The 21,194-nt window shown below is 44.6% G+C and overlaps 2 protein-coding genes across 3 annotated transcripts in view; one reads left to right on the top strand and one right to left on the bottom strand.

Moving 5' to 3' along the window:
* Positions 1–4,687, top strand: part of USP49 (ubiquitin specific peptidase 49) — a 78,366-nt gene extending 73,679 nt beyond the window's left edge. For both annotated transcript variants that reach the window (XM_068133391.2, XM_068133393.2), the window contains one exon: positions 32–4,687. In XM_068133391.2, coding sequence (XP_067989492.2) covers positions 32–912 — 881 coding nt within the window. In that variant the 3' untranslated portion in view covers positions 913–4,687. The remainder of the gene's footprint in view (positions 1–31) is intronic.
* Positions 4,671–19,678, bottom strand: TOMM6 (translocase of outer mitochondrial membrane 6). The gene is made up of 3 exons (XM_078766405.1): positions 19,572–19,678; positions 13,808–13,918; positions 4,671–4,893 (listed from the first exon to the last, which is right to left on the bottom strand). The coding sequence occupies exons 1-2, from the start codon at positions 19,676–19,678 to the stop codon at positions 13,822–13,824; spliced, it is 204 nt and encodes a 67-aa protein (XP_078622531.1). The 3' UTR covers positions 4,671–4,893; positions 13,808–13,821.
* Positions 19,679–21,194: the final 1,516 nt, after the last annotated feature.

Below are 21,194 nucleotides of genomic sequence, written 5' to 3'. Positions count from 1 at the left end.
GCGATTCGTAGCACGTGCATGTTGTGTGCAGAATTCTGGGTACACTGCAACGATTCGGAACTGAGCGTGTGCAGCGTGGAGGACGTGTGCCGAGCCCAGGCCTACATCCTTTTCTACTCGCAGCGGGGTCCGCCGGACAACCGTTCGCCCATTGCGGTCGGCGATGCCGGCGGCATTCCGTTGGTTCTTGCCGACAGACCTAATCCTGCCGACACCGTGATTTGTGATCGATCGGAATCTACAATGGACTTTGACGGCGCGAGTCAAAATATGGCTCCCCTTGCTCCTCGGCCTCCACCCCCATCGTTGCAGCTCCCTCACACTGCGGTGGTAGCCCAGAAAGAGGGAGACGAGGTGAGTACGACCCCTGTACATGGGCGAGGCGGTGCCCCCGCCGTGGTTCCTCAGGTCGGTGGAGCCGAGGCAGGTTGGAGGGCCGATATCGGTGCGGCTTCACCGCTCCCTGGTGAGGAATCGAGCGAGCTTGGTGGGGATGAACCGGCTGTGTCACCAGCAGCTATGGTAATTACCTTTGACCATTCACCTTGTCATTTTCCTACCTGTCCTATGGCTGGTGATCCTGGTACACCTGTGACGTCATCAGTAACGCCACAAACAGAGTCTCAAATACCAGTATCAAACTCCAAACCTCAAGAACAAACCCAGCTACCGGTTCTTTATGAACGTCATCCTCCTGAACCTTGTTCACAATCTCTCCAGGAAGCTCCCAAATCATCCAGCCCAGATATAGTGCGCACACCTTGCTCCAATGGGCCAATGGAATCCGTCGAGACATCGACGTCCAACGTTACGACCAGTATGGGTCCGTGTCTCCTCTCGGAACGCTCCAATTCCACACCAACCCTTCCTCTTGGACTTGTGGAACCATCAAAGCCTGACCTGGCATTTTAGATATGGTTTTAATTTTTGTCCTTTTTACTGTTTTTGCCAGGTATTTGACATTTGAAAAGAAACTTTGATTAGCTCTCCGAGCATAAAGCCTTCGTATGACATCCCGGCCTGTGGATCCCGATGAAATGGATGTCTACACGACAGGGATCTGGTTTAGGAACCTAACTACTGAGCAAGTTCGTTTGAAGCAAAAAGACACCAATGCAAAAAAGATGGCCTTTTTTTCTACAATATACGTTTAAATACTTTAGGTTGTTTTTACTAAACGCTGCCTTTTTTCAAAACTCAGGCAGATTTTGAAGCAAACAAAAAACCATGGAAACCAGCTGACCTCTGATCTTTTAAGGCTGAAACTCAGTTTTCCAGCTTAGTGGATTATTTTCCGGATACGTACGTACCCGCCTAGCATGTGGTAAAATGCGCCGTTCATTGTTAAATGGCTTAACTCAGGTTTTTGGATTTACTGTTTGTTATTGTTCCCTTGGAAATCTGTTTAGCATTCTAAATGCATGCTCGTGTGAAGAGGAACTTTGGGATTGAGAAATGGAATGTTGCCATCCTTGTGGCAGTAGCTGAGGTTGTTCGAGTCTTTAAGATGCATTTTTAATATAATGACCACGGTGTACGTCGTTTCCCTTAAACCGCCGCCCGCACCTGATGCGGTGTGACCGCTCGACACGGTGAACGCGCAGCAAACGTCGAGCGAGCGACTGGTAGTCAGGGAACAAATGTGAAAATATCAAGTCGATTTTAGAAATTGTGCCAAAAGTGATTTTGTGCTTTTCAATGTTAAACGGAATGCTGCCGAGCAAATTTGACTTGTTGCCCAATTTGTTTTTTCACATCTCTCCACATCATCAAGATGGTGCCAAAATTTGGCAGTTTATGTTCCCCTTGTGCATGTTTCCAATCGAAATCGAAATTTAATTTTGCTAATATTTATCAGTTTGGCTCAAAAGTTTTATATGAACTCATCTGCAGGATTATATTTGAGCCTTAACGAGGGGAGGGCACTTGTTGGGGTTGGGGAAATGGGTTGGAGGGTAATGGTGAACAATGTATGTGTTGTACCATGTGTCTTAAACAAATTTCAGTGTAGTTTGAAATTTGCAGCCATGTAAAGTGTTTCCTTGAAGCAGATGATTATACTGGATACATTCGCTCTTTTTGGACTTTCACCCAAAATACCTCCAGCCATACACAGAGATGGAGCGATATACACTACATGACCTCAAGTATGCGGACATCCTGTCTAATTAGTGGATTCGGCTGTTTCAGTCACACCCATTGCTGACAGCTATATATATAATCAAGTTCACAGCCATGCAATCTCCATAGACAAACATTGGCAGTAGAATGGGCCTTACTGAAGAGCTCAGTGACTTTCAACGTGGCACCGTCATAGGATGCCACCTTTCCAACAAGTCAGTTCATCAGATTTCTGCCCTGCTAGAGCTGCCCTGGTCAACTGTAAGTGCTGTTATTGTGAAGTGGAAACGTCTAGGAGCAACAACAGCTGAGCCGAGAAGTGGTGGGCCACACAAGGTCACAGAACGGGACCGCCGAGTGCTGAAGCACGTAAAAATCGTCTGTCCTCAGTTGCAACACTCATTACCGAGTTGCAAATTGCCTCTGGAAGCAATATCAGCACAATAACTGTTCATCGGGAGCTTCATGAAATGGGTTTCCATGGCCGAGCAGCTGCACACAAGCCGAAGATCACCATGCGCAATGCCAAGCATTGGCTGGAGTGGTGTAAAGCTCGCCACCATTGGACTCTGGAACGGTGGAAACATGTTCTCTGGGGTGATGAATCATGCTTCACCACCTGGCAGTCGGACGGGCAAATCTGGGTTTGGCGGATGCCAGGAGAACGCTACCTGCCCGAATGCATAGTGCCAACTGTAAAGTTTGGTGGTGGAGGAATAATGGTCTGAGGCTGTTTTTCATGGTTGGGAATTTGCTGTTTTTCATGGACCAACTCCATATTAATGCCCATGATTTTGGAATGAGATGTTTGATGTTCAGGTGTCCACATACTTTTGGTCATGTAGTGTATTTGCCCGTTATGCAAGGCCGATGACATAATTGGGGGACGTTAGGGTTAGGAAACGACAACTTCTCCCTACTTTAGGCACACCAATTCCACCACAAAGGAAGGAAGGAAGGGCTTCCAGCATTTGCATTTGGAGGGTGGGCAAAATTTGCATTTGCATTGCTTCCAGCATCCGATCAATCCAGCATTTGTTTGGAAATCATCAAAGACACCTTGTCCAACAATCCCTGCCACCACACATTATTATTAGAAGAAGAAGAATGACATCAAGCTGAAGCCAGTCTTTTGCATGTACCCTCAGCCTCCAGAAGCAATCTTGCAATTTTAAAATTGTAACTAAGACATAACTGGAATGACACTGACGGCACGACGTCGACCAATATGCCTTCACCCACAATATTAGATCTTTATAATACTTGTACCAAGTTTGTTTAAATCCCTTAGCTGTTCACAAGTTATCACATTTTTGATGGATGGACGGACGGACGACGGACCAACCTCAAAACTTCATCAATGTCAACAGAGGCATAAAAATCATTCCTGTGGTTGCCGAAAAAGTGGTCTTGTATGGTTGCGGAGAATATTGTGTGCACAAGAAAGAAGAACCGTTGACCATTGAAGAGGACTTTGACGAATGATGATAGTTTGACTTTGGGCGTCACATTCCGTATGTTAGGATATGACACTTGATTGTAAATATCAGCGGAAAAACTAAAGTGAAGGTGCTATGGTTTGTGCACTTTGTGTCATATAACTTGGAGAAAACATGATAATGGGGAAATTGTGTGACGTCATCAAAATGATCTCACCAATGGTCCATGGGTTGGAACATTTTCAATGTGCATCTAAAAAACCCACTCAACCTCGGCACCAACAACGTAGCTTGGCGACACAAACATCGTTATTTCAATTCCTGAAAAAGACTATTGGGAATTGTCCCACCCATTGCATTTTGGGTGAAGTTTTTGATGAAAAGAAAAAATCACATTACTGAAAAAAAAAAAAGTTTTTTTTTCAGGCAACAAGCCAAATGTGTTCAATAACATGTGGTGAACTCTTCCTTAAATATGAAAACTCACTTTTGGCAAAATTTTATAAAGTAGATTACATATGCTCCCTGACTATAGATGCCGATGCTCGATTGTTTGCTGCGGGAAGCTTTGCTGCCATGGCTACGACATCAAAAGGGCGACTCAGTGCAAGAACATCACAAACGTCATCGTGTAACATCAGACTCGTGACATTGCTCTTGCGTACAGGTGAGCAGTTCCTTTTCCCCCAGCATTGGGGGGAGTGAGTCATGAAGTAAGAGGATGCTGCCCACCTTTCGGTGCTCGAGGATTCGGTAGTGCAATTGTGGTTGTGTCTGGTGTTGTGTTCAGATTAAAAGTAGAGGATAGTTTATGGTGAGTTGAGTGAAAAGATTAAGATGAGCAAAATGGTTAGGGGTAGAACTGGTACAACAAATGAAGGAAATACAAAGGTTTTGATAATGTGATGGTTAGGAGTGCAGCTGCATGTGTTGGCAAAGAGTGTCCAGGTGTGACCTAGCCCAGCGGCGAGCCGTCCGTCGCTCACCTGCAGCCGGGATTCGGAAATGTTGGAGGAAGAAGAGGGTGAAAAAAAACAACTGAATGTCAGAGGCTTGAATAAAAGCCATGCTTGGTTTAACTTTACCTTGACAGAAATAATTTTTGAAATAAACCATTTTCAGGTTTGGCACTTGTTCCATGTACACACAACCTGACTTTATTTCACTTTTAAAACAGGTAGACACCAAACAAAATGGCAAACCCACTGATTGCTTCTTTTTTTTTTGTATAACAAAGTTGCTGTCAGAACCTAATGGATCCAAATAAATACATCATGGACAGCGTAGAGCCAGGTGGACGGAGGAATGGAGATGTCATCTTGCAAGTCTGCACCTGCAGAAAAACAGGAAGTATCGACTTGATATCACTGACGTCATATGAAGCAAGGCCTAACATCCTCCAAGGATTCCAATGCAATTCCATTTATGAACAGAAACGATCGGAGGTTCATTATACACACAGCACATGTGGTTACAGCAAATGCTTAACAATTGCAGGAGCATCAGCATCACACATGTATACCTGACTCAAACAGGTAAGAGTTGATTGGGAGGGGAAAGGGAAACGCACCAAGTATCTCATCAACACGAGGGGGTCGTCGGCCGTGCCCGCTCTCGCATCAACACGAGGGGGTCGTCGGCCGTGCCCGCTCTCGCATCAACACGAGGGGGTCGTCGGCCGTGCCCGCTCTCGCATCAACACGAGGGGGTCGTCGGCCGTGCCCGCTCTCGCATCAACACGAGGGGGGCGTCGGCCGTGCCCGCTCTCGCATCAACACGAGGGGGTCGTCGGCCGTGCCCGCTCTCCGATCAACACGAGGGGGGCGTCGGCCGTGCCCGCTCTCCGATCAACACGAGGGGGTCGTCGGCCGTGCCCGCTCTCCGATCAACACGAGGGGGTCGTCGGCCGTGCCCGCTCTCCGATCAACACGAGGGGGTCGTCGGCCATGCTTTTGTGCTATTCTTTGTGTGTCGAATCATAAGTTTTCTTTTATGACTTCATAATTATTTGATTTTGGGATCAAGAGGTCAAAGTCTGTAACATGTCGATAACTTGAGGATGGCTGAAGGGATCTAATTCAAACTAGGTACAGCTATGTATAATGATGTAAAGATTAGGATTAGGAATTATTATTAGGATTACATTAGGAATGGATTAGGTTTTCGGGTCAATATGTCAAATGTCAGACTGTTGGCAGACAGGTAAAAATTCTGTTACCGAGCTAACTTGTGAATCAGTCATTGGATTTTGCCCAAACTTGGTATAATTATATATTATGATGCAACGACGAACTGATTATATTTGGCATCAAAGGTAGTGATTGTGATTTTGATGAGGTCATGTCAGGTAAAAATGTGATACTTGAGAACAGCTAAATGTATTTAAATCACTCGGTACAAGTATGTATCAATTGTATCATGATGTAATAATGTGGGTGGAGGCATATCGATCCAAGACATCACGAAGTCGTGATGTCATAGTGTGTCGTTCTTGTTTCAAGCACGTATTTCCCTTCCTTAAAAAAAAATTTTTTTTTTTTACTTCCTCCACCTCCACCTAGAGGTTCACCTCCTCGAGGTGATTCCACCTAGAGATTCCTCCACCTCGAGGTGGTTATGTTTTCACCCCTGTCTGTTTCTGTGTGTATGAACAGGATATCTCAAAATGTTATGGACGGATTCATACGAAACTTGATGGACTGCTTGGGTGTGTGACACGGACGAATTGTTTCGATTTTGGTGAAGATTCAAATCAGCTAATTTTTTTAAAAGTGATTCCTCACTATTCAGTGATTGGGCCAAAATGTCATTTCAAAAAGAGTAAACTGTTCAGCCTGTGGGAGGTATGGACCCTACCGAGTGTCGTTCTAGTGTTTTTAATCAATTCATCCTCCCCAATCCTCATATACAATATATAATTGTAGATTGACTATTATTCCTTGAAAATAGAGGGGGGAAACCACATGTACAAGAGGTTTGTGGTAAAACACCGATACGTATGGATTGATGGATTTAATTGCATGTGGATTTTGAAGTGGTTAAACCGATTGGACGATGATCCACTTACTGCCTCACGCACGCTCCCACATGGAATGTCTCCATGTTAAAAACCCACAATTCACGAATTACTAACCCAAGTGATTGTCATTAACTCACACTTACCAATATTATACAACCGTTATTATAAAACTCAACTTCATTTCCTTTTACAAAACAATGCAGTAGTGTATTTAACATATCCTTTGTTTTCACACACCATTCGATAAGGTGGTGTAGTTTTGCTCAAACAATCGTTCAAGGTAGCTGCAGTAAACGTACTCCATGTTGGAGGATATGAAGCACGATATGGAAATCCAAAGGGATCCGTTTCATGAGCATTCAAATCAAATTTTGTTTCAGGTATTAAACAGTTCTTTTGTCGGTCACATGACGATATCATACGTCATTCACACAATTTATCTCGATATCTAGCCACACTCGCTAATTGAATCTTCTTTCCATGCACACTCAACATTTGGAAATCCTAATAATTAGTCCAGTCAATCAACAGTTTAACCTCAAATAAATTGAAAAAATAACTGTCTTGTCCGTGGCCGATAAAGACCGGTCTCGGACGGATTAGCCGATCGAGCTTAACACTCCGAGGCATTCAGTCAAAAGTGACGGAGTTCTTTACATGCGTGGGAAAGGAGAATGACGAACTTACCTTCACGGGTCCCACCGCATGTCCTCGAACCTGCGATAATTAATTCAACCCAACACGGATGTAAAATGTATAAAAATACCGACTTTATTGAAGAAATACCGGTAGCAAAATAACACACGACAAAACTAAGATACCTAAATGGGACGTCCCCATACAGACTCGTATACCACACAAAGGGAACAATAAAAGTGAAAATAAATGTGTGTGTGTGATTTAGGTACTTAGCTCTGAGCTTCTCTTGAACCACCTCGGGAATCGTTAACCACCCTCCTCCCCCACGTCCTTGGCGGGAACAGCACAGGCCTCCGTGCACAGCAGTTCGCTCGCAGGAAATGCAGGCCTCGGTCCGCAGTTCGTTTCTCCTCACGATCACGATGATGATGTCGGAACACGACCGTTCACCACCAAACCCCACAGCCAAGAGTTCGTCAACTTCAACCATTCGTTTAGCTTGTCCCACCGCAAGAGCTTATTGGCGACCATTCACTTTCAGATCCACAAGCCGAGAGAGAGAGAGAGTTATACGCCTTCCACCAACACCAGGACCCGAGAGAGGAAAAACGTCGGCCCTCCAACTCCTTTGTACTCGAGGCTCTCACGTCATCCGACGCTGTCCGTGCCTGCTCCTCTCAGCCAGTCCCTCTCTTCATTGCTCGACAAATCTCACCAAATCGCTGCTCTCTGGGGCGTGGCCTCCCGGACCTGCCTGCTTGCTGTTATCACACGTCGGTGGTATCATCGTTGGTGCTCAAAGTCCTGTTTCCAGTTAGCTTTTATTTAGGGTCATTAATGTGTGATGTCTTAGCTTGTGTGTGTCCTGCATTGTCATAAGGAATAGAGGAAAAATAACAGAGGTAGTTACATACAGGGCATTCATCACCCATAATCCCTAACTAATTAACAAAACCCCACTCCTCGTCATGGGGACAATGATACACTTACACGACATATGGTCTACCAGATCCCTACCTATGTACAGGGGGGCTATTCTTCATCGCGACATACGGAGCATGGTGATCTACACACTTGTGGTGATCTACACACTTGTGTTTTTTTTTTTTTTTTTTTTTTTTTTTTTTTTGTTTTGTTTTGTTTTGTTTTGTATACTGAATCGAGGCTCATGAAAGAGCTAACATAATTATACTCCACAAACAAATCGACCAGACAAACAAAATACACAGACAAGACGGGGAGAAAAGGGGAAGCACACAAACACAACATCCGAGAGCAGGGAGATGTGTGGAAGGGAGAGGGCCTGGGGGGAGGAGGCATGGGAAGGGGGGGGGGGGGGGGGGAGGGAGAAGTATAAAGCACAAGGACACCAAGGACTTCCAGGACAGAAGTTGGTATTTCAAAAAGGGGAATTGGGGTGAAATTAGCGGGGGTAGAAAAGATCAAGGTTTTGGATGGGGGAAGATAAGAGATGGTGGTGAACAGCTGTTTTAAAGACTTGGAGGGTGGAGTGGGATTGAAGAGAGTGAGGGAGTTTGTTCCAGAAGCGGGAGAAAAGAGGAATGAAGGAGTGAAGGTGAGCAGAGAGTCTTGATTTTGGCAGTTTAACCAAAAGAGGGTTGCAGGCAGATCTTGTGCGACCTGTAGGAATATTTGCGGGACAGAGCCCAGAGAGAGCTGGGGGGGCAAGGCCAGAGAGGAGTCGGTAGAAGACGGAAAGACCACCAACCTGCCTGCGGTGAGTGAGTGTGAGGCCCTTGGAGTTAGCTTCATCGCGGGAGATTCCAATGATTCTGAATGCTTTGGTTTCAACAGCGCGAAGGCGAGCTAGGTGTGAGGCAGGAGCACCAGCCCAGAGGGGAGAGCAGTATTCCATTGAGCTGCGGATGAAAGCCTTGTATGTGGTGCGGAGCTCAGGTGTGCCAAGGAAGGACTTCGCACGACGGAGGATGCCCAGTCGGCGACTGGCTTTGGAGGCCAGATTTGAAATGTGTTTTTTCCAGGAAAGATCATGGCAGATAGTGAGACCCAAAAGCTTGAGTGACAGAACTTCTTGGAGAGGATTATTCAGAAAGTGGATGGGAGGGTTGTCCAGTCGGTCTTTTCGGAGAGACATCGTAAGAGTGTGAGATTTGTCAGGATTGAAAGACATGTTCCACTTGTTTGCCCAGTCTGTGATTTTGTCAAGGTCTGCAGAGAGTGAGGAGGCTGCAGACTGCCGATCTGAGGGATGAAGAATGGAGCGACAGAGAGTAGAGTCGTCAGCAAAGAGATAGAGAGGATTTTCAAGAGAGTCAGAGAGATCATTGATGAAGACCAGAAAAAGCACAGGGCCCAGAACACTGCCTTGGGGAACTCCAGCCTGAACAGGAAGAGGAGATGAGAGAAACCCATTCAGGGCCACACGTTGACTACGACTAGAGAGGAGGTCCGCCAGCCATGCGTGGAGATTTCCATGGATTCCAAAAGAGGAGAGTTTGGTGAGCAGAGCGGGGTGCCAGACTGTATCGAAGGCACGTGATATGTCAAGGGAGACTGCTCTAATTTCCTGTTTGGCATTGAGGACCTCCATCCATTGTTGAGAAAGCAGAAGCAGCATGTCCAGAGTGGAGTGTCCAGGTCTGAAACCAAATTGATGATCAGAGATCAAGCCATTGGAGAAGAGGAAAGATTTCATATCTGAAGCAATGATGGATTCCATGACCTTGCTGATAATTGGGAGAAGGCTGATTGGTCTGTAGTTTCTGGGATCTGTTTTTGCACCTTTTTTGTGCAAAGCGGTGATGTTGGCAGATTTCCAAGCAGATGGAAGATGACCTTGAGCAAAAGAGAGGGTGAAGAGAACAGAGAGAGGGAGTGAAAGAGCGGAAGAACATGATTTTAGGACCCGTGGGCTGATGCCGTCAGGTCCAGTTGCAGAATCAGAGTCGAGGGTTGACAGACACTTTTCCACCTTGTCAGGAGGAAAGGACACAGAGTCCAGGAGCAGCTGGATACGACTGGGTATGGTGGGTACAGAGAGGGATGGGTTTGGGACACAAGATTTAGAGGCAAACACAGAGTTGAGGCATTCGGCTTTTTCACGTGCGGAGTCAGCCGTGTGGCCATTTAAGGTGAGGGAGGGGATGGAGGGGGAACAAACACCAGAAACAGATTTTACCAGACGCCACCAGGATTTGGAAGAGGGAGACAGATAAGAGAGTTCGGTCCTGAGGACGGGGAGATATTGTTTCCTGGCTCTCCTGAGGGTGGACACACACTTGTTTCGGGCTTTGTGAAAGGAAATGAGATTTCCTTCCGTTGGATTTGCTTTCCAGGAGACGAAAGCAAGTTGTTTCTGGGCAATAGCGTCACCACAAGATTCCGTGTACCATGGACGGGAGGAAGGGTATGACAACTGAAGACGAGAAGGGATAAAACTGTGCATGAGAGAGAGCAATTTACTTTGGAAGAATTCCCAGGATGAGTTGATGTCAGAGGCAGTAGAGATGGGAGACCAGTCCAGATGATTGATGGCTGCTTGAAGACCGTGCCAGTTGGCCTGAGTGAAATGCCAGACTCGTCGACGCTGAGGAGGCTCTCTGAAAATGGTCAGAGAGATGTCCACTTTAACAAGCACATGATCAGAAGAGCCGATTGGAGCAGAAGAAGAGCAGCAGACATTTTCAGGGAAGTTAGTCATAACCAAGTCCAGAAGAGAAGATTCTCCATTGACTGAGATCCGGGTTGGGAAATTGACAGATTGTGTCAGTCCCAGTGAGTCACAGAAGTCCTTTGCTGAAGAGCCATGGCTGGTGAGAGAGGTACCCACCCCCAGCCAACTGGCATGGTGACAGTTGAAATCACCACATATGAGGAAGAGAGAGTTAGGATGAGTCGACAGAAGTTGGTCCGTATTATCAGACAGCGAGATGTAGATGGAGTGATCACTGTTTGGTGGACGGTACAACACACATATGAACAAGAGGTGGGAGCGAAGGGGAAGCCGTAGCCAAAGGTATTCCTGGGGGTGAGGTGGAGAGAGGGCAGTGCAGGGCGAGTGAGGAAGAGAGTTTTTTTATAAAGATAGCAACCCCACCTCCAGAACGAGGCTCAGGTCTATCATACCGGAGGAGGGAGTAACCTGGGAGAGATACCAAGGAATCAGAGATCATGAAGGAGGAAGGTTTCTGTTAAGCAGATCACGTCTGGTTTGTCAGAAGCAACCTGTATGGAGAGATCAGTTAAGTTTGAGCGAAGGCCCCGGATGTTTGAGGTCCATACTGTTAAGGAAGAGGAAAGGGGAGCATCGGATACAGAACAGGGGGGGGGGGGGGGGGGGGGGAGTGGTAGGGCAGGATGTGGAAGAGGAGGAAGAGGTAGGGAGAGCTGTTGCAGGTGTGTCAGAGATTACAGAATAGCTTGGAGAAAGGGAAGAATGGGGCGGACAAAAGGTTTGATGGTGTTTGGGTGAGGCGCAGTGAGGTGTTATTTGAGGAGGGGGAAGAGTGAGACAAAAGGTTGAGGAAGATGAAGGTGAAAGTTGGAAGGGGGAAGAACGCTTTGAGGAGGAGGGGTGAGAGGGGAGTCTAGGAGGGGAGGAGTGAGGGAGAGTCTCGGAGGGGAGGGGTGTGGGGGGAGTTTAGGAGGGAAGGGGCAGGGGGGGAGATTTGAAAAGGATGGGTGTTTGGGAAGATTTGGGGGGGAGGGGCAAGGGGGAAGATTTGGGGGGGAGGGGCAAGGGGGAAGATTTGACAGAGATGGGTGATGGGGAAGATTTGGAGGGGAGGGGTGAGATTGGATTCTGAAAAGTGTACGATTTATGGGAAACGAACATTTATTGCAAAATGAGTTTCTTGAGACATTCGAGTCAAAAATACGTTTGAGGACGCTGAAGGGTGGGTGGAGTTCTGGAGAGTTTAGGGAATGAATGAAAAATGCACTGTAAGAGATGGAATTTTTTTTTTGAATGAATAGAATTGGTGAGCAAGTCGAAAGCATCCTTTTATAGAAATAGAAAAAAGTGTTATAGAATATGACATAATAATAAAGTTCTTCAGGAGACAGATGAAACATGTATTAACAACTTGATCACGTGATCTCGAACAACGTGGTCGAAGAACGAAAGAACAAATAACGAAGAACGAAAGCGCAAAAGAACGAAGAACGAAAGAACAAATAAGAACGTACAAGCAGATAAGAACAGGGAAGGGAAAATTTTTTTTTTTATTTTTTGAGATTTTAAAACAAGGGAGTATGGGTGAAAAGACCGTGAAAAACAGAGACCGACAGTAGTTGCAGCGCGATCGAAGAACCGCTGAGGCAAAAAACAAAAGCCTCAAGCCAAGGTCTGAGGACACGGTAGCCTACTACTACTAGCACTACACTAGGCCTCAGAATACACGATACGAAAAAAACCTACGATTCTGTACACAGGTATGAAAAACCAACACCGAGAAACCTATTAAAGTCACCCCAATAGGTACATACACCGAAAGAAAGATAAAGATACGCCAAAAACACAAATGTGAAAGATCACTTAGCTTCGAAAAGACGTGACCACTTCTACCTGGACTAAGGTAATCATCCCCCCCCCCCCCCCCCCCCCCCACAAACATAACAATATACTAACCCATGCACAAGAAGTGAAAAGCAGGGTTAAACAATTGGTTCATGTCTGTCTGTCTGTCTTACACTTTATGATCAAGACACAGCTTATGTAAATTTGAATGCTATGCAGTGAAACCTGCATAGAAAGAACGCTCAAGATAAATGGAAGCTAGAACAACACTCTTCGACGTCACGGTGTCGACCGATATGCCTCCCCCCACATTATAACATCATTATAATACTTGTACCAAGTTTGATTTAAATCCATTCAGCTATTCTCAAGTTATCACATTTTTACCTGAAATGACCTCTGACCTTTGATCTGTTGATGCCATAATCCAATAAGTTCATCTTTGCATCATATATACTGACACCAAGTCAGTTCAAAATCCCATCACTTGTTCACAACTTGGCACGACAACATTTTTTTTTTTTTTAACTTAACATGACTTTTGACCTCTTGACCCCAAAATTTTACCTTATTCATGTTCACATCATCATACATACCTGTACCAAGTCTTAATTTAAATCCCTTCAGCTGTTCACAAGTTATCACATTTTTACCTGACATGACCTTTGACCTCTTGATCCCATAATCTATTCAGTTAATCTTTACATCATTATAACATATAAAGTTTGACTTTGTTCCTTCAGCGTTCTTAAGTTATCACAGTAATGAAAACCTATCATGGATGAACAACCCAAAAACATAATGCCGCCGGCAAATTCGTCGATGAAGGCATAAAAAATCTCATGAAAACCTGTCACCATTTTGGAATTTTAAAGTATTTTTTACTTTCACAAATCCATCCTTAAATACAACACGAGGTGTTTTTAAATAATAAGCGATGATCTTCCACAAGCCGTGCTCTTCCTGTGAAATAAATTAATGCAGACTCAAATTGACATTTCACACATTCCCTTAAAGATCAACTTGTCCAACGCATCGCTCAATATATGTATGACACCTGGCCCTTTCATGCTATCATAGATAACTCACCTGTAGCCATGTCATTATGAGGGTGGAGCTGGTGCCAGCAGGTCTACGTCAGACAGGTTTCGAGCAACCCACACACCAACAGTGAACAACGCGATGTTTACCAGTAGGTTCCTGAAACAAACAAACAAACAAAAAAATCAACAATACCAACAACCTGAACTAAAAATGTCAACATCACCAACAACCTGAACTAAAAATAATGAACAATACCATCAACCTGAACTAAAAATAATCAACAATACCATCAACCTGAACTAAAAATAATCAACAATACCATCAACCCGAACTAAAAATAATCAACATTAACAACAGCCTGAACTAAAAATAATCAACAATACCATCAACCTGAACTAAAAATAATCAACAATACCATCAACCCGAACTAAAAATAATCAACATTAACAGCCTGAACTAAAAATAATCAACAATACCATCAACCCGAACTAAAAATAATCAACAATACCATCAACCCGAACTAAAAATAATCAACAATACCATCAACCTGAACTAAAAATAATCAACAATACCATCAACCCAAACTAAAAATAATCAACATTAACAACAGCCTGAACTAAAAATAATCAACAATACCATCAACCCGAACTAAAAATAATCAACAATACCACCAACCTGAACTAAAAAAAATCAACATTAACAACAGCCTGAACTAAAAATAATCAACAATACCAACAACCTGAACTAAAAATAATCAACAATACCAACAACCTGAACTAAAAATAATCAACAATACCAACAACCTGAACTAAAAATAATCAACATTAACAACAACCTGAACTAAAAATATCAACATTAACAACAACCTGAACTAAAAATAATCAACATTAACAACAACCTGAACTAAAAATAATCAACATTAACAACAACCTGAAATAAGAATCATCAACATTACCAACAACCTGAACTAAAAATAATCAACATTAACAACAACCTGAACTAAAAATAATCAACATTAACAACAACCTGAACTAAAAATAATCAACAATACCAACAACCTGAACTAAAAATAATCAACATTAACAACAACCTGAACGAAAAATAATCAACAATACCATCAACCAGAAATAAAAATAATCAACAATACCAACAACCTGAACTAAAAATAATCAACATTAACAACAACCAGAAATAAAAATAATCAACATTAACAACAACCTGAACTAAAAATAATCAACAATACCATCAACCTGTACTAAAAATAATCAACATTAACAACCTGAACTAAAAATAATCAACATTAACAACAACCTGAAATAAGAATCATCAACATTACCAACAACCTGAAATAAAAAGTCTGCTTAGGTTACCTGACGGACCACCCAAAAGCCCGCTTAGTTGGCCCGGCAGACCACCAAAAAGTCTGTTTAGGTGGCTCGGCAGACCACCAAAAAGTCCGCTTTGTTGGTCCGGCAGACCACCCAAAAGTCTGCTTTGTTGGCCCAGCAGACCACCCAAAAAGCCCTCTTAGCTGGCCAGCAGACAACCAAAACGTCTGCTTTGTTGGCCCAGCAGACAACCAAAAAGCCCTCTTAACTGGCCAGCAGACAACCCAAAAGTCTGCTTTGTTGGCCCAGCAGACAACCAAAAAGTCTTTGTTGGCCCAGTGGACCACCCAAAACCCCGCTTAGTTGGCCCAGCAGACAACCAAAAAGTCTGTTTAGGTGGCTCGGCAGACCACCAAAAAGTCTGTCTAGGTGGTTCCGGAGACCACCAAAAAGTCCTCAAAGTTGGCCCGGCAGACCACCCAAAAGTCTGTTTAGGTGGCTCGGCAGACCACCAAAAAGTCTGTTTAGGTGGTCCGGCAGACCACCAAAAAGTCTGTTTAGGTGGCCCGGCAGACCACCAAAACAGATAATTAAGCATGACCCCTGCCAATGTGTGTATATATATGGGGCAGTCAATAAGTAACGGGGGTTCGTAGATGTCTGCTGTGAAATTAACAATTTCCTTTGGAGTGTGTGAATGAATGAATGAATGAATGATCGTTTTAAGGCCATTTTCCCCGCTGGAGCGGGGGTTAGCCTTGCGGGCCCCATGACAATCATGGTTCCCTGTTTGAGGCAATGTTTTTTTATAGCCGGATGCCCTTCCTGACGCCAACCCTTGGTCACGCTCTTCGATGCGAGGGATACGGTGTACCTATTCTAAACCGGGGTACACACCGGGGTCACCGGTGTGTACTTTTGGAGTGTGTATTGGTAGAAACAGGAATTAAGTATAAATATTCATTGAGCATATGTCGCAATGGATGCAGCTGGTGACCTCGACAACCTTGTTCCATTCTATAAGCTAAGATTTCCAATCCATACTCATTGCACCTCCGAAGTACTGCTCGGGATTGAAGGTGATATTATGAAAGCTCAACTGGGAAACGGGTTTAGGCATGTTTTGGGCCTACCACCTGATGGAAGATCACCAAAGTTCTTTCCATAAGAACAGAACACCTCCAAGCACCTATCCCTCTACACATTGTTTCTTCAGCTCCGTCCTCCCCCTCCTCCCACTCTATACTCCCCACAGCTTTGCTTTCAGCAATTTCCCACAGCATTTCATTCTGGTTTCCCATTCGATGATCAATAGATCAGTAGTTTCAGCTTCACTTTTCACCATTAGTTTCGCTTTGAGATATCAGTTTAGACTTGTCATTGCAACTTGTGATGTGATGTGAATATTGCACAGAAAAGTTCATCAAAACCGATTTTGGCAGGAATTTTTTTCAAATTTTCTAAGGGGTCTAAAGTGTTTTTAGGGTCATAAAGGGGACTGAATGAATGAATGAATCAAGGCTTTTAAAAGGGCCAAATGGGGTCTAAAGGTATCTATGGATGAAAGAGAAAAAGGGGACAAAAGTGTGCAAATGATCTTAAGTTGTCCAAAGTGTCTTAACAGTGTCGAAGAAGGTGTACATGTCTCAAAAGGGTCGAAATGGGTATGAAGGGCTCTGAAGGGTGTAAAGGTCCAAGAGGTGTAGAGGGTTTAAGGGGTCGGTCTAAAGGTGTCTAAGGGGTGTAAAGGATCAAAAGGGGTTGAAGCAGTTTAAGGGGTTTAAAATGGGTGTAAAGAGTTTAAATCTAAGGGATCTAAGGGGTGTAAAGGGTCTAAAGGATGTAAAGGAGTGAAGCTGTAGTGATTAAATTAACTCGTGAGTGCAACACGGCAATAACGGGCCAAATGATCTCCTTATCAAGGAACAAACCCTATTAAGGTACACCGTGGTTAAAGCTTCGTTGATTAACCTTGGGAGTTCAAAGCAGTATGATCACAAACAAAGAGCAAAACAACTCACCTGGTTGTGATGTGATTGTTGGAGGGTTCACCTGTTGGCATGTGGTGGTTTGTAGATGGTGTCACATGGGTCATTTTTTGTACAAACTATTTTTTCGTCTTTGAGAGTTATCTTGTTAGGTGAGCAGTAAAATTACCTTTAAATCTATGTACAGGTTGTCCTTGTACTATTTTCGGTTTTTGAATAATTAGTGAATTTCAGAGGTCATGTGACTCCTTCTTTGCCGAACTTACCGATCATGGTAACGTCTTAATGTAGTTGTTTTTCACATATGATAACATATTTGATGATCGGAGGTCACAATCTCACTAATTATATCGGTATCCGTGTTGAAATCCGAGAAAAATTGGGCTTTATATAAAGATTTGTATATGTGGATCAACCCTTGGAGATCATGGCGACAGGTGGCGGCTCGGATGGTTTTAAGTTATGAATTGTGAGAAAATAACTGTTTTAAAACCCCTATTTATGTGCAGGGTAGTAAAAGATGTTATCCGAGAAAGTTTCGTGCCGATTAAACTTGGGAACTCAAGAAGAGTAGGTTCACAAACAAACGCACAGTTCGTATGTATATGTATATGTGTATGTGTATGTATATGTGTATGTATATTATGTGTATGTATATTATGTGTATGTATATGTGTATATGTATATGTGTATGTATATGTATATGTGTATGTATATGTGTATGTGTATGTATATGTATATTATGTGTATGTATATGTATATGTGTATGTATATGTATATGTATATGTATATGTGTATGTATATGTATATATGTTTGTATATGTATATGTGTATGTATATGTATATGTGTATGTATATGTATATGTGTATGTATATATGTATGTGTATGTATATGTATATGTATATGTATATGTATATGTGTATGTATATCTGGGCTTTATGGCAAGGTGGCCAGACGGAAGCCTCTCCTCAGTAAAAGACACATTAAAGCCGCTTGGAGTTTGCAAAAAAGCACATAAAGGACTCTCAGACTGTGAGAAACAAGATTCTGTGGTCTGATGAAACCAAGATTGAACTGTAGGCTTCCGTCTGGCCACTCTGCCATAAAGCCCAGATCGGTGGAGTGTTGCAGTGATCGTTGTCCTTCTGGAAGTTTCTCCCATCTCCACACAGGATCTCTGGAGCTCAGCCAGAGTGACCATCGGGTTCTTGGTCACCTCTCTTACCAAGGCCCTCTCCCCCGATTGCTCAGTTTGGCCGTGCGGCCCCAGCTCTAGGAAGAGTCCTGGTTGTTCCAAACTTCTTCCATATAAGAATTATGGAGGCCACTGTGCTCTTGGGAACCTTCAATGCAGCAGAGATTTTTGTTGGCTTCCCCAGATCTGTGCCTCGACACAATCCTGTCTCTGAGCTCTGCAGGCAGTTCCTTCGACCTCATGGCTTGGTTTTTGCTCTGATATGCATCGTCACCTGTAAGACCTTATGTAGACAGGTGTGTGCCTCTCCAAATCATGTCCAATCAATGGAATTTACCACTTCCTGACATCGCAGCAAAGTTTGGTGTTTCCATCGGCGAAGCGACGTCTCTTGTTAGTATTAGCTTGTTAGCAGACAACCCACAAGTTGTATTCCAGTTCATCGTAATCGATGGCATCTCACGGATTTGTCCAAGGTTAACGATTATCGTTCAGCAACATAAAAAACCCAAAACCCGTGAATAATATAAATAATTAAGGATATCACTAATAAACAATCGATATCTATCTATAATTCCAGCAATCTCTGTGTGTGTGTGTGTGTGTGTGTCTGTCTGTGTGTTTGTTTGTCTGTGACCGCTGTTTCTCGACAACCACGGGTCCGATATACTTGAAACTTGCCAGGTATATTGCTGGGGACCCGAGGATGTGCCTTTTCAAGGTTTCATATTAATCGGACAATTACTTACCGAGCGATGTCCAAAAAACGATTCAACCAATCAGAGAGCAGCGAACTAGCGCGTGTGCCGAACGTGGCGGACACACTCTGCCTCGGATGGCACATTTGAGAGCGTATTCATTTATTTCACGTTTGCAAACTATGTTGGCGCTATGTTGGCGTTAAACGATGTTTTAAAACTAATAAAAACGAATTTGCGATTCATTCGCTTTCCTGCGCGTTTGTGTACGCGATGGCGATTTCTTTACCAAACTCCGGAAGCCGTTCGCTTTGGACCGAACCATTTCATGTAAATAGAGGGGGGGGTTCTGTGGTCGTTGCGAATGGACCAAACCATTCATGTAAATAGAGGGGGGGGATTGTCACTGTACTCGCAAGCCGTTCGCCGTTCGCTTTGGCGTTGCGAATGGACCAAACCATTTCATGTAAATAGAGGGGGGGGATATAATTTTAGATAGATATATAGTACGGGCATATATATAGTACGGGCATGCCCTAGTAATAAACCAAAGCACGAAAGCACAAACCGAGGCCTAGGCCGCACCGTCGCGCTCCTACCTGCGGAAGTCGTTCTTGTTTGTAATGAAGGCAAACACACATCTCGCGTTATAAACGATTCCCTTTGATTTCTTCACATTGCGGGGATTACCCGTAACCGCCTTCATGGTCCAACTTGATCACAGGTTTTTAATGGATCCGACGAGAAGCCTCACGCCGACACTCAGGAGTCAGGGCACCGGCACCGTCGCAGAGTCGAACACGTGACACTCCAATGTGGGCGGGGTCAATGCGTGGTTGGACGGGTATGCCAATCTCGAGATTTAGTCTTTTTGGATTGAATGTGTCTGAATATACGATAAATACAACCGTTTACCCAAGATGAGGTAACTTGGCCCTCCATACTTGGGCTCTATTAACAATCTATGTGTTTATCTCTTTAATGGCATCGACAACGCTCCATATACACCACGAACTAAAACAACACGTGCACACAGCGAGTCACGTGATACATTGCTCTACATACATAACGAACTAAAACAACACGTGCACACAGCGAGTCACGTGATACATTGCTCTACATACATAACGAACTAAAACAACACGTGCACACAGCGAGTCACGTGATACATTGCTCTACATACACCACGAACTAAAACAACACGTGCACACAGCGAGTCACGTGATACATTGCTCTACATACACCACGAACTAAAACAACACGTGGACACAGCAAGTCACGTGATACATTGCTCTACATACATAACGAACTAAAACAACACGTGCACACAGCGAGTCACGTGATACATTGCTCTACATACACCACGAACTAAAACAACACGTGCACACAGCGAGTCACGTGATACACTGCTCTACATACACCACGAACTAAAACAACACGTGGACACAGCAAGTCACGTGATACATTGCTCTACATACATAACGAACTAAAACAACACGTGGACACAGCAAGTCACGTGATACATTGCTCTACATACACCACGAACTAAAACAACACGTGGACACAGCGAGTCACGTGATACATTGCTCTACATACATAACGAACTAAACCAACACGTGTACACAGCGAGTCACGTGATACACTGACGACATACACCACGAACAAAAACAACACGTGGACAGCGAGTCACGTGATACTGTGGTGCTCGGCACACACGTTAAACAAAGGTAGGCCACAATGCTTTGGGTTAACTCGAGCTCTTTATTCGTTGCTCACTCGTCAGCACTGCCGTGCTCGGGGCTGCGAGCCCGCGTGTATATCTGGAGGCCACGCCTCACCTGGGGCGTGGCCGACACCCACTGGTGCGCGGAATTATGTCACTGCGCCAGCGAGCCATCGTGTCCGCCACACGCGCCCCCCCTGAATTCCCGCGCACCTGAAGGGTCAGTTTGCGTGGCAACCGGATGACCTGGCTGAAGCGCCCTCTGGCAGCATCTGGGATGGGTGCAGGGCAGGGGGGTGGCGTGACGGCGGGGTTGGGCGGTGCCTGGGGCCCGCCCGCCGGGGGGCGGCCCGACGCGGGGGCAGAGCCGCTGGCGGGGGGTGGTCCAAGTCGAGGTGGGCCGGCTTGAGGCGGTCCACAGAGACGCGGTCAGGAGTACCGCCGATGTCCAGGGTGAAATGCTTCGCCCCGGTCTCCAGCACGCGGAAAGGCCCGTCGT

Source organism: Myxine glutinosa, chromosome 12 (genome assembly GCF_964187855.1).
Source record: "Myxine glutinosa chromosome 12, kmMyxGlut1.1, whole genome shotgun sequence".
Taxonomy (NCBI): domain Eukaryota; kingdom Metazoa; phylum Chordata; class Myxini; order Myxiniformes; family Myxinidae; genus Myxine; species Myxine glutinosa.
Note: the sequence above shows the minus strand (reverse complement) of the source record. Positions and strands in the feature narration are given on the sequence as shown.

What these genes read in the sequence shown, in the direction of transcription:
- TOMM6 (XM_078766405.1), bottom strand. Translation starts at nt 19,678, where the DNA reads ATGAAGGCGGTTACGGGTAATCCCCGCAATGTGAAGAAATCAAAGGGA. An exon ending in AACAAGAACGACTTCCGCAG is followed by an intron (nt 13,919 to 19,571) that starts GTAGGAGCGCGA and finishes TGTTTGTTTCAG; the next exon opens with GAACCTACTGGTAAACATCG.